Source organism: Mercenaria mercenaria, chromosome 8 (assembly GCF_021730395.1).
Source record: "Mercenaria mercenaria strain notata chromosome 8, MADL_Memer_1, whole genome shotgun sequence".
Lineage (NCBI taxonomy): Eukaryota > Metazoa > Mollusca > Bivalvia > Venerida > Veneridae > Mercenaria > Mercenaria mercenaria.
Genome location: NC_069368.1, coordinates 29,067,205 through 29,081,483, shown reverse-complemented (window position 1 = coordinate 29,081,483; position 14,279 = coordinate 29,067,205). Strand labels below are relative to the sequence as shown.

The 14,279-nt window shown below is 35.1% G+C and overlaps 1 protein-coding gene across 1 annotated transcript; it reads right to left on the bottom strand.

Moving 5' to 3' along the window:
- Positions 1–1,732: 1,732 nt before the first annotated feature.
- Positions 1,733–13,425, bottom strand: LOC123566671 (tubulin-specific chaperone A-like). The gene is made up of 4 exons (XM_045360975.2): positions 13,266–13,425; positions 7,004–7,109; positions 6,067–6,153; positions 1,733–4,942 (listed from the first exon to the last, which is right to left on the bottom strand). The coding sequence occupies exons 1-4, from the start codon at positions 13,316–13,318 to the stop codon at positions 4,850–4,852; spliced, it is 339 nt and encodes a 112-aa protein (XP_045216910.1). The 5' UTR covers positions 13,319–13,425; the 3' UTR covers positions 1,733–4,849.
- Between the last annotated feature and the right edge of the window lie 854 nt (positions 13,426–14,279).

Here is a 14,279-nt window from a genome sequence, read left to right as displayed (position 1 = left end):
AAAAAGATACATTTTAGAATTTTGACCTTGACTTTGGTCATGTATATGTATATTATGGTGATGGACATTTGTATGTAGTAAATTTGAAAATCCACTGAACGGTTTTGAAGGTATGACTTAAACAGATAGACCTAAGCAACTCCAATTTAGCTCCCATAATTATACTTTTTATCTTGAGAACATGCTTTCATGTGCATAAGTATACAAGGAGGAGCCAAACAGTTTTTCAGTCACAAGCTCGTCTTGAATTTTTGACCCTGCTGAGCTCAAAATGACGTATGATGACTACAGCTTCGCTTTAAATAGTAGTACCCAGCCAATACTTGCTGAGGTTTAAGTGTGCAATCTCATCTTTACTTTTAAAATGCAAAATTATCCTTTGGATCCGTCATCATTATACATCGCTCACCAGAGTTTCAGAGCTGAATCACGCCAGACGGTGTTTAACTGGAACAGGACCATAATATGCTCCAGGTGTCAAAAGATAGTAGAGGATTTCATGAACTAGTGTGATAGATGACAAACAGTTCAAGCACTATATGCTTCTTAGGCCTTTAAAATTGGGTGGAAAAAATACAAGCAGACAAAATGGAGCAGAATGAGGGTGTTTTGAAACGTCTCCCCATATTGGTTACCTGCACCCAACTGTTCATGAGAAGTTTTTTAAAGGTATTTTTATATATTTTGCTTCAGTAGCCTTTAGTAGGGGACGGGCTGTTGCTCCCGTTACAACATTTTTGGAAGTGGATCTTACAATGATTCTACGGACCATGTTTGGTGAAGATCTATCAACCCATTCGAGGTTCACCATGCTTGTTCACGAGTTATCTACCATTGAATATGCAAATTTGAGAAAAAATCCAGTTCTAAGGGCAGATGACACAACGAGGTTTACTGTCAGTTACCTGTAATTGTTTTTTGCATTTTTCTGTTTCCAACATATACAAAGTTTGGACAAATTCTATTATTGGGAAATTTTTGCCCCGTCTCTTATGCAAGAAACTGCGGCAACGGTCTTTTAAGGGGCCAAGTCCCTCGGTTTGCACAAATTCTGGAGCAGAATTTATAATAATGACGCAAACCAAGTTTAATGAAGATCCATGAAGCACTCTATGAGAAGAAGAATAATGAGTAAAATTGGGAAATTACCTTATAATGATGCTACTGGCATAGTTCGAGGTGTATCAATCAAGCAGTTCATGAGAAGTGGTTTTAAAGGTATTTCTACTTTTTGTTTTTAACAGGGTCAAGCTCCCCCAATTTTTGGAGAGTACCTTAAAATGATGCCCAAGACCATGTTTGGTGGGGCCAGATGTCCCTACTGGAACAAATTTGGGAAGGTCTAACAATGAATGATGTTACAGACCAAGATTATTGAATTGTTTTAAGGTATTTTTATTTTTAGCTCTAGTGGCTCCTTAAAGGTGCAAAGTGTCCCCCATTTGAACAAAATTGACAGAGGAGCTTAAATACATACATATAAACTATCAAGTGGCTCAAGAAAACAAGTTTTTTAAGGTTTTTCTGTTTTTAGCTCTTTTGGCCCATTAGTTTCAGAGATGTTCTTTACAGTCTGATCAAGATCTGCACTGTTCGCCATACAGTATCTTTTTGATGAGCACCCCTTTATACAGTTAATGGTATTGTCCTATTTAAAAGGTGGAAAAGTTTATCACAGAAATTTAGCAGGGTAAGGGTTTAAGAATTAACACTGAAGGGATAAAAACAAAAATTTTGGTAAAATTTTCTATTTATTTTCAATGGAATCAAGTCTATAAATGTTCTTTCAAGCACAAAGTAAGCAGATATGCTAAAACAAATTTTGTAGTAGTACCCATTAACAAGCAAATTGTTCTTATTTTGATCTATAAATAAAAAACAAATTTTGCGAAGCTTGAAGCCTGTACATAATATTCAGATTTTCTTTGTATATTTTTCCCATAGGATTTCACTGTATGTCCTAGCAGATGACAAAGAAAAATGTATAAATCTTTTTATCACACCACTACATGTCATTCAAGATAATGTGTTAGTTGAGCTGATATTATTTAACCTTTAGCCTGCTAAATTTCTAAAATGGGCAGGTCCATTCTATTCTTTCAATTTGGGCAGTACCATTTATTTTTCAGACCATGATCAGTCTGCACTGTTCACTACCATATTCAGTCAGTAAATTTTCAGTGGAAACCCCTTTGATAAACAAGTGGTACTGCCCAAATTGAATGACAGACCAGTCCATTTAAAAGATTTAGCAGGGTAAAGGTAAAATGAATTGTTTCATGTTAAAATCTGAACACTGGATTATTTTCAAATTAAGGTGAAATGAACACAAGGAAAAAAACACGCTAAAATGATAATGCATTATCACAGTTAAATTTCAACATTTTCTAAATCAGTGATACAAGACATAAGATAACATACTTCACACAATTTTCAAAACTTGCGGCAGTCCATTTTCCAAAATTTACTCGATTGCAACCTCTAACGCTATATTGTCACTGGATTTGGTATTATTACAGCCTGTTCAAAATGTAATAATTTACAATTAGCAAAAATGTGAGAAAAAAATGGTTACCTAGAAAGCTTAAGATGCCTTTAAGCAATCCTTAAAAATCTATTATGCCAAAATTTCATGTTAATATGAACATTGTGTACACATACAATATGTTTGTGTGTATAAACTGTAGTACGTGTGGTAAGTTTTAAACAACTGTATAAATAACTACAGTATAAATATGGAATGCCACTAACAAATTTGAAGTCTTTTTAATAAATAGTTATTGTGACAATTCACTGTCACTGCATTAGCTTATATATATATAGCTGTTTAAAGTTAAATATAACTGACAAGTGTTCTATAGATTTAAACCAACATCTGATATGATTGTGTTTAAAACTGTGAAACAGTAAATCTTATACAACTTTAAATATCATTTAAAGGTATGGCAGGATACAGTCAACATTTGCCTAATACAGGCCTGGGATTCAGTCAAAAATCAAAAGCCTGAAAATCTGCATTCTGAAGCCTGAAATGTTCTTTTTCAGTTGAATTATGTAGGGAAATTCTGGCAGCCCAAAACCTGAAATCAGGACCAGTCCTGAAAAATCCCTGGCCTGCTAATACTCCTCACCTTTAATACTAAATAATTAATTCAGTAAAAATTTTTTTGCTGACAAAATCACAATCTGATTTACACTGATCAAAAATAGGATTTGCAAATACATGTATGTAATTCACGTTTTGTCCATTCTCTTGTATCTGTAATCAATCAAAAATTGTCATAGAACCTAACAACTATCCAGATTTAATAAGAATGAAAACAAACAGAAATTGGATATTAAATGTTTATAAAATTATAAAACAGTAAAAAGTGCAATACTTTCATCCTTTTACTAAGCATGTACGGTAATTAACACAACATAACTCTTACTTTACCAGTTATAACCCTTTTTAATCATTACAGTGACAATATTTTTCTTTTTTTTTTGACAGAAGTAGTTACAAACAACAGATAATTTCTTACTTTGATGATAAAGAGAACAGAGCTATCACTAATGGTGACAAATGCCCCCACAGCACCTTGACCTTTGACCTGGTGACCCCAAAGTCAGTGGGGTTGGTGTACTCATAAAGTACTATCAGCATGTAAAGTTTGAAGGTCCTGGGTGAAGTGGTTCGCGAGTAAAGTGCCTTCATGCAAAAAGTTAACGTTGGTCCCTGTGACCTTGACCTTTGACCTCAAAGTCAGTAGGAGTGGTGTTCTCAATAAGTACTATCAGCATGTGAAGTTTGAAGATCCTGGGTGCAGTGGTTCGCGAGTAAAGTGCCTTCATGCACAAAGTTAACGTTGGCCCCTGTGACCTTGACCTGGTGACCTCAAAGTCAGTAGGGGTGATGTACTCAATAAATACTATCAGCATATGAAGTTTGAAGGTCCTGGGTGCAGTGGTTCGCGAGTAAAGTGCCTTCATGCAAAAAGTTAATGTTGGCCCCTGTGACCTTGACCTTTGACCTGGTGATCCCAAAGTCAGTAGGGGTGATGTATTCAGTAAGTACTATCTGCAGGAGCAGTGTGAAGGTCCTGGGTGCAGTGGTTCGCGAGTAAAGTGCCTTCATGCAAAAAGTTAACATTGGCCCCTGTGACCTTGACCTTTGACCTGGTGACCCCAAAGTCAGTAGGGGTGGTGTACTCAATAAGTACTATCAGCATGTGAAGTTGGAAGGTCCTGGGTGCAGTGGTTCGCGAGTAAAGTGCCTTCATGCAAAAAGTTAATGTTGGCCCCTGTGACCTTGACCTTTGACCTGGTGACCCCAAAGTCAGTAGGAGTAATGTACTCAATAAGTACTATCAGCACGTGAAGTTTGAAGGTCCTGGGTGCAGTGGTTCACGAGTAAAGTGCCTTCATGCAAAAGGTTAATGTTGTGACTAACGAATGAACTAACGAACGAACGAACGGACAGACGGAAAACTAATATTCCTCCCTTCGGGGGCATAAAACTGTTCAATGAAGTATCATATTCCACTTTCCTCTATTTTTACCTCAGAAAGGTTAGCATAAATATAGTGTAATGGTCAGATGTATGATTGGATACACCACTGGATGACTTTTACCATTGCTTTGTGACTTCACATAATAATAATGATTATTTTAACATTAACTAAAACAACACCAACATCCTCTTTCTGTTTCCTTCAACCAACAGAATAAAACATCAAAGATAAAGCCTGGTAATGAATATCACTTTAAGAATACCAGCTATATACTTTTATCACACATGTGCTACAATAATACTATCTTCCGTACAACACACAAATAATTTATCAAATGTTTTACATCCATTATTCTATTAAGCTTTCGCAGCTAGAACGTTTTCTGCTTCTTCTAAAATCTTTTGCGCTTCTTTATAATCGTCTGTTTCAGCTAGGTCTGCTTCATTTTCCTGAAAGATTTAATTCATAAAATCAGGTGAGCCTTGTTAAAATTCCACTCTGACCAAGTTTCTTTAAGACTGCTAAAGGACTAAAGTCTAAATATTTGTTCTTATTTTTTATATTTGTTGTTTTGGGAGGTGGGTGGGTGGGTGTGGGACGGGTTAACACTGTTTTTCAACAGAATTTTAGTTATGTAACAGTGGGCAATTAACCTAACCAGTGTTCTCCATAAGTAACTGCCACCTTCCCCACAGGCATCAGAGCTGGAGGACAAATGATTTTAGACCCAATGTCTTTTATCAAATCGTCAAAGAGAACATACACCCCAAACTGAGGATTTAACTCACAATCCCACATTCCATAGACTAGCGCTTTCCCTACTGAGCTTAGCTGGCTGGCAAGCTAAAACTAGGGCTGAGACGATTTCATAATTTTGAAACTGGTTGTTTGCATGAAATCGAATCGAACCGGTTAATCGGTCGCCAGATTGAAAATGCTGTTTTCTTTCAAGACGACCGTATCAAGGTACTTCTGGCAGCTGACTTAAAGGAACTAAGTAAGCTAACTTTATTGTTTTATTTATTGTGTTGATAAGTTTTAGAGGAAAAATGTATACATACATAAGTAATTTACTTTTTATTTCGAGTGTTGGGTGTTTATTTTTTGAGAGCGATTAGCGGTTTTGCAAAACTGAATCCGGTTTCACCTAGTATTCGAATTGGATCCGATTAACCGAATAATCGTCCCAGTCCTAGCTAAAACTCATGTTTCCATCATCTTTAAAATTCCATACTGTTTTAATATTTGTGTTAAAAGCAGACATAGCAGCTGTCCGCACTTATCTTAAGCATAACAGTATTGTCAGAGGAACCTTGGTGACCTTGACCTTGGGTATAATGGGCCCAGCCCCAGTACTTATTTTGTTTGTACGCTGGATAATGTTTATGTAAAATTACAGTAAGATATAAGCAACAGTAACAAAGCTATGACAGAAAAACAAATGTTGCCGAAAAACATTAACCTTAAAAATAACCTAAGTATAACACCTTGGTGACCTTGACCCTGGGTATAATTAACCCTCTAATTCTATATGCTCATTGATGAACAGAAGTATTTTATACACTGTACATACCAGTAATTTTTTCATCTCATCTTTAGCGGCTGTCAATCTTCTTTTGGAATCTGGAATCATTGCTCTAGACTCCTCTATAACTTCCTTCTGAAAACAGGAGACAACTCTATATTAGCACTATGATACTACTTGCGCCCAATTATCTTTTATGTAAATTTCTGTAATTTACATAAGCATCACAGCTCGAACTCTAAAAGCACAAGGAATTTCCAAGTAATACTATCAATAAAGCATTGATGATACATGTTGCTTTGGTCATTTTCAAAATAAAACAGTTTCAAATTTTATTTTACTATGGCAAACATTTTGACAGTTAAAGTTTCATGTAGATCTGTTATGTTTCTTGACAAATCAAAATAATTTGAACAATCTTGGTAGACGGTTACATAAGGACCATTTGAAATTATTTCAATATCAGACTAGTTGTTCAGGAGGAGACGTTGTTTCAAGACTTTTCAATTTTTAGCCTCTTATGTGCAACACCCAGGTAAAATGACAATCAGCACTTTTCCATATGATTATGTACTTTTTCTGTGACACTTTTTTAAGGTCCATGCAAACCCTGTAATGATTATACCTGCTTCTTTTTTTAAGGTCCAAGCAAACCCTGTAATGATTATACCTGCTTCTTTTTTTAAGGTCCAAGCAAACCCTGTAATGATTATACCAGCTTCTTTTTTTAAGGTCCAAGCAAACCCTGTAATGATTATACCTGCTTCTTTTTTTAAGGGCCAAGCAAACCCTGCAATGATTATACCTGCTTCTTTTTTTAAGGTCCATGCAAACCCTGTAATGATTATACCTGCTTCTTTTTTTAAGGTCCGTGCAAACCCTGTAATGATTATACCTGCTTCTTTTTTTAAGGTCCAAGCAAACCCTGTAATGATTATACCTGCTTCTTTTTTTAAGGTCCATGCAAACCCTGTAATGATTATACCTGCTTCTTTAGTTCATGCTCATCACCACCACCTGCCTTCTTTTTCTCAAACCTCTCTTCTTCTTTAGTAACTTCTTTCTCATAATATCCTATCTCCTTTGTCAACCTGCAAATAAAAATACAGAATACATCTAGTTCATTGAATACTGCTGACCCAAATCATGAACAAATTATGATACCATTTTAATACTGTAAACTGAGAAAAGTTTGCAAAGGCAATACATTGTACTGTGAAATTTATTATTTAATATAGTTGTTATGACATTTCATGATTGTTTGCAAATACCAGGAATTTCTTGTAATATATAACATAACATAACATAACTTTATTGGCATTAAATGACATAATACATTTATAGCCTCTTACATGTGTATAATACAATAAACCTGTAGTGAAGACATGAATTTACATAGAAGAACAAAACTTCACATTGTAAAGAAACATTGCGAAACGAGCTATCTCATTGAAAATTGTAGTTTTGCTTAACAATGCTAGTGTATGGCAAACAATACTAATAGGCTGTACGGTAAATAATGTTTATGACTGCACACGGTAAATGATACTATAAATTGTACGGTAAACCATAAAAAAAATACTAGAGATTGCACTGTAACCAATTCTAGAGTTTGTACAGTAAACAATATTAGAGATTGCACTGTGAACAATTCTGAAAGTTGTACGGTAAACAATGCTAAAGGTTGCACTGTAAACAATTTTAGAGATTGTACTGTAATATGTAATAATTATTTGAACTTGGATTAATCATTTCAACATTTGAACAATACATATTATATGGACATTTTACTTGTTTGGTTAAAACTGTTACAGTGGTATCATAGCATATTTAGCTAGCAACAATTACGCAACTTTTGAATTTACCTAAATATGCTATCCTCGCAAATTTTGCAAACTTCGTTTCTTTTGGTAAGTATCATGCATGTTATTATCTGAATTAATTTTAGTAAGTCATGCTCTTGCATTTGTCTGCGTTTACTGTGTCTCCAAAAGTGTGCTCGCCGCATAATGTTCGCCATATTGGAATGATATAAACTAGTAAAAATTAATGCGGAAATTGGAGCAAGCTGAAATAAACTTGAAATTTAAACTTAAAAGGTACAATAAAACAAAAGAAACAATTATAACAAATTAAGTAATTTCTGTTAATTAGTACTGATCACATGTTGTTGTTAATCTAATTAAAAACCAGTGCATGTGAAATGCAAGGTGTTACAAACCACAGAGTATTTAAAGTGATCAAAGAATCCGCTGGAAGATTTAATGGCAATTAAATTATTTTGTACATCAGTAAACATGTAATGACGCATATACAAAAGAATATATTTTAACATTTAAATAATTTAAAGTTAAACTTTGTACATGTTTAAGCAAACAACATTTAAAAATGGCAAAGTCATTTTCACGCATTTTAACAGGGTTGCCAGCACTCTGCGTGAATAAAATTCCTTGACTTTTCCCTGACCAATTCATGTTTTTCACTGACCACAACCGCTAAACATTTAAACGGCCTCCTGACCTCCCCTATAGCCGTCCAATCCTCCCATTATTTTTTTTCCAAATGTTTTGTATTTATTTTCCAATATATTAAACATAAACATCAAACACAATGATACTAAACATGGTTTTCTTTCTTGTATGACTGTTTGGTGGTCAAGTCAATGAAACAGAATTGTGACCATTGGTCAGTGAAACCTAATTATTAAGAGATACATATCAAAAGCATCTTTGCATGACATGTAACTATCAAAAATCTAACATCTTTTAAGGTACACTTTCCTCATGGTAAAAACAATAAAGTATGGTTAATAACAAGACCATTGGAACCCTGCTAGTATTAGCAAAATATCGTTCTCAAAAATCCAAGATCTGTTATAATACAGTTTCCTAGAGGCAAAAACAATAAAACACCATGACTAATAGCAAGACCATTGGAATCATATTGACAAAGCATCACTCTCAAAATCCAAGATCTCTTAATATTCAGTGTCCTAGTCACTGTGGCAAAAACAATAAAGCATCATGACTAATACTGTAGTAGCAAGACTATTGGAATCCTATTGGCAAAACATCTCTCTCAAAACTCAAGATCTCTCAATAGTTTCCTAGTGGCATAACAATAAAGCATTGGTAATAACAAGATCATAGCCTTTCAGTCTTCAAGCAAAAACAGTGTTTAAAGAAAAATTGGGGATTTAAACAAATTAAATGCATGTTACAGTATTACATCATTAAACTTTGTTTTTAATTACTTAAATTTAACGCTTGAAGACTGCCATAGCCACAAAAGTTTAAAATGATTAACTTCTTCGAGCTTTGAAATAATATTTCCCTGACTTTTCCCTGGAAACTTTTCCCTGACTTTCCAGGATTTTCATTTTTCACTGACCAAATTTTAAAATTCCCTGACAATTCCCTGACCTTGAAAAAGAAACCAATTTCCCTGACTTTTCAAGACTGCTGGCAACCCTGATTTATTCGTACTAGTTTATATCATTCCAATATGACGGACACGGTATGTGGCGTGTACACTTTAAGAGACACAGTAAAGGCAGATAAGTGCAAGGGCATGGTAAAATTAATTAAGATGATAACATGAAAACATGATTCTTACCAAAACAATCATAGTGAATTTCGGCATCTTTATGCATAGAAATAAAATTCCGGTTCCCTAGCCTATGCAAGGTACTTTGGCTAGAGACTCGGTTCCGGACGAATAAGGTCACTGTCTGGGGAACGGATTCCGGTTCTCTAGCCACTGCCAAATTAACAAGAGCTGTCGGAGGACAGCAACGCTCGACTATTCAACAGCCTTGTCAATTGAATGAATACGAAAGTTGAAAAAGGGGCATAATTTTGTAAAATGCAAAGAAGAGGTATTGAACCTTTGTACTGCAGGTCATATCATGACAGTGAACAAGTGTGGAAAGTTTCAATCCTTTCCAATTTGTGGATACTGAGATACCAGCTCACATACAAAAACTTAACCAAAAACTGCTAAGTCGAAAAAGGGGCATAATTTTGTAAAAATGCAAAGCAGAGTTATGGGACCTTCACAGTGCATGTTAGATCATGACAGTGAACAAGTGTGGAAAATTTCAATCCATTCCAATCAGTGGATACTGAGATATCAGATTACATACAAAAATTTAACCAAAAACTGCTAAGTCGAAAAAGGGACATAATTTTGAAAAAAAGAGTAGAGTTATGGGACTTGCTTAGTGCATGTCAGATCATGACAGTGAACAAGTATGTGAAGTTTCAATCCATTCCCATAAATAAGTACTGAGATACCAGCTTACATACAAAACCTTAACCAAAATTTTCTAAGTCGAAAAAGGGGCATAATTTTGTAAAAAAGCAAAATAGAGTTATGGAACCTGTGCAATGTATGTCAGTTTATCACAGTGAACAAGTGTGTGAAGTTTCAATCCATTCCCACAAGTGGTTACTGAGTTACCAGCTTACATACAAAACCTTAACCAAAAATTTCTAAGTCGAAAAAGGTGCATAATTTTGTAAAAAAGCAAAACAGAGTTATGGAACCTGTGCAATGTAAGTCAGTTTATCACAGTGAATAAGTGTGTGAAGTTTCAATCCATTCCCACAAGTGGCTACTGAGATACCAGCTTACATACAAAACCTTAACCAAATCGGGACGCGGACGCCGACGCATGGGCGAGTCCAATAGCTCAACTATTCTATGAATAGTCGAGCTAAAAATGCATTAGCAATATTTTAAAGTAAAAGTGCCGAGTCCATGACATTTCATTTGGGGAAATTATTGCGTGACAGACTTGTGGCACGATTTCTTGTTAGGTTTCAATACCGGATTCATTTCACCTCAGATAGCTGTGACAGAATATATTAACATCTCCGAGCTGAAATTGTTAAACAGGCTGGGCACATCACATAAACGTTATCAAATACTCTGTACTTTTCTACTGTTCTTGTTTTACCCCAAATTACCCTGAACGAGGTAATTTACCCCGACCGGGACATGTGCCCAGCCTGTTAAGGCATCGCCACAGTGGTGGCCATTTTACTAAAAATTTTACATGCAAATTTTCATAAAAATAAAAGATGACTAAGTGGTAACAATAAAGTCATTAATTCTGTCATAATTATGTTCTAAGTATCTATGTGAACATATGCAAGTAAAAGGATGTGCATTTCACTACTCCAATATAAAGATGTTTATTCGATATTTTTCTCTGGCCAAAATGACAAAATTTTACGTGCAGTCAAACTCAATATATCCAATATATCAAACTCAATAAATCGACAAAATTCCGTAAGAGTTTGCAGTATAGAGTCAGTGTACCCGGTTTCGCACTGTACGCGGTTTCGCACTGTACGCGGTTTCGCACACCATTTAAATTCATGTACTTTGTGAGAATAAAGCAGAAAATTCAACAATTCTTTGTTATTATTTCACGAAACTGAGTTATTCCCTACATAATTTGACACAAGGGGTCCTTCCCCACTGGAGCCTCGTTCTGGTAAGTGCAGACGAAAACAATAACAATATCAATGGAGACCAGTAGGTCAACTGAAAAATATTAAGTTTCATGAAAATAATGACTATGCAAACAACAACAAGGTGCAAAATAAATTGAAAAATCACTATTCCATCATACAAGTAAGTATTTACCTACTACTTTACCTAAATGAAAAATATTTCAACAGTTATTGAAGTTCTCCCAACCTGCAAAATGCCTTCAACTTGTTTGCTTTACGTTTTTATTAAAACAGAGAACTTAACCGAATAATTTGACATGTGGGGGTCTTTTGTGATTCAACCGTTTCTACTGTTTTATTTTTGTTTCATGTATTCAGTTGTTTTAGCCTTTTCTGCTTTTAGAAGTAAAAACAGGGTTTGGTACCTGGCTTTCACTTCATAACTGCTTTTAAATTTCACTTTCAGATGTTTTATTGGAAAATACATGTTTATATTGAAATATATAAATGGTTAAAAAGTTAATTAATATTTTCCTGTTGAGTAATTGCATTGTTATCACCGAGTTCTATAAATAGCAGGTTGTGCGAAACCGGGTACACTTAAATGCAACAACTGGTCAAAATATGTTATCCGAATCAAGTACACTAAGAGGTGTGACGTCATTGTAGTGGGAAGTGAAAGTAGCATGTTTCAAACCGAAATAAGTGTGTTTATTAAAACATATAGAGGTAAATTCAAATTTGATCATTTTTAGCTTGATAGGAAGGTATTCTTAGGAAATGTGTGCGAAACCCGGTACATTGACTCTACATATTGTACTTTAAAATGAACTAAATTTTGTCTTTGTAATATTTTTTATATTGGAGTTTGACTGCACGTGAGATTTCAATATTTTGGGGTAAACTTTCGGTCTAAACGAGACTCAAACATTTTACAAGCTGCATATGTACTGTAAATCATCATGGGCGTCTTCGGGCGGGATGTTCTTGACACGAGAACATGTTCGTGGCGTTTTGGCGCCTGTTCCGGTAGTAAAGAATCACGCTCGAACACCAAGAACATGATCCGAGAACACTGTTCGCGGGTCAAAATTTTACACCACCTTTTACGGGGAGCACCAGGAACACGGTTCGAGAACACTCAACAAAATGGCGGTGAAAAAAAGTTCTGCACTTTTGTCCTTCTTTCTTTGTTTACAGAAGTCAAAATACAAGTTAGCAACAATGAATCAACCGGGCAGTCCGCAGTTTCAGTGTCACAGATATCCTGTAGAATTTGATGTATTGTTATTGTTTCTTGTGGCAAAATGATGAGCGCAGCCATCTTGAATGTTCTTGATTGCACGTTCTTGGCGTTTGTGCGGCTCAAATTAAGGACACGGTTCTCCAATATCTCGCACCGACACTTGAGTTATCAAGAACTTCCGCCCGAAGAAGCCCCATATGCTTCTATGTTGATGATAATTTCACCAACTGTTAAGGCCCTTAGTGCAATTTTCAAGAGAAAAATACACGGCCTTAAAATATGAACTGATATTGAGTTGTGAATGTGGCGATGCCTTAAAAATTTGTTTAGCTAATTTCTAACCAATCAGAATCAGGAGAGATTACAAGTATGATGATAAAATGGGACAGGTATCGACAGAGGTATGCAAATCAAATCTGAATTGGCATTCTTATAAGAAACAACAAAGGTTTTTATCTTGGTGGTTCAAACTGGTCGCGAAAATGCATGTCATTTGAATTTCACAAATTCAAAAGAGAACGACATCAAAATTTACATACCTTTTCACCACCCCTGTCTTTATTTTCAGATTCTTCACTCTTGGATCTGCCATCACGTCTTTAATTTCTATCGACTCTGACAAATTTTTCTAAAAATATTATTATTTCATGGGGCGCGTCGTGAGTCACCAGGTGCGTTTGATTGAATACTTCCTCATATGGAATAATCTTATAATTCGCCCACTGCACATTTTACTTAAATACATGTCATTATACAATACAAAACAATACAATAAATTCTATTTAAAGTCGGCAAGACATCATAACAGGAAACATAAGCTCGAGAAGAGCTTTTATAACCGGCTGCTATAGCATATATTAAATGAACAAATAAAAAGAGCTGTAAGAAAAAGCTTCCTGTACAAATGTAAAGCATATACAGAACATAAAAGCATAAAAGCAAAGCAAAGCATGTTATTTTACAAGCAAAGCAGGGTAAAAACTGAGTGGACTATGCTAATCATGACCAGAGGCCTAAAAATTACTTAAGAACCTGAGGTTAAGAAACTGAAAAGGGAAAACTAACACAAATGTGTTTTAGACTAAAAAAAGCTAAGAAAGCGTACCCCTTTAACCAGGTTTGAGGAGAACAGATTAGCATAAACCTCTCAGATTTGGAATAAAACAAGCATATAATTATAATACGTATGATGGCAAGCAAACACTATTTAAATCAAGCAAGAATAGGTTACAAAACTAAAAAAGGTATTCGGAGGATAAACTCTAATAAGCACAAAGAATAATAATTTATAACTGTAGTGACTAGTGGCCGGAAAAAACATGCAGGAATAATCAAACAGAAAAACAAGCAGGGGTTTGATAAAGGTATGCATGCCACTGCATTGTGGACAAGTTATACTTGTTGACAAGCCACACAGGTACATTCCTTTCCTGAACAGCAAGATATTAGATTTTTAAATTTGATAAAATTAATATTTGTTTGCCGAAAGGTGTCAGGTAGGGAGTTCCACAATACAGGGGCAGCATACATAAAGCTGTTCTTACCGAACTTAG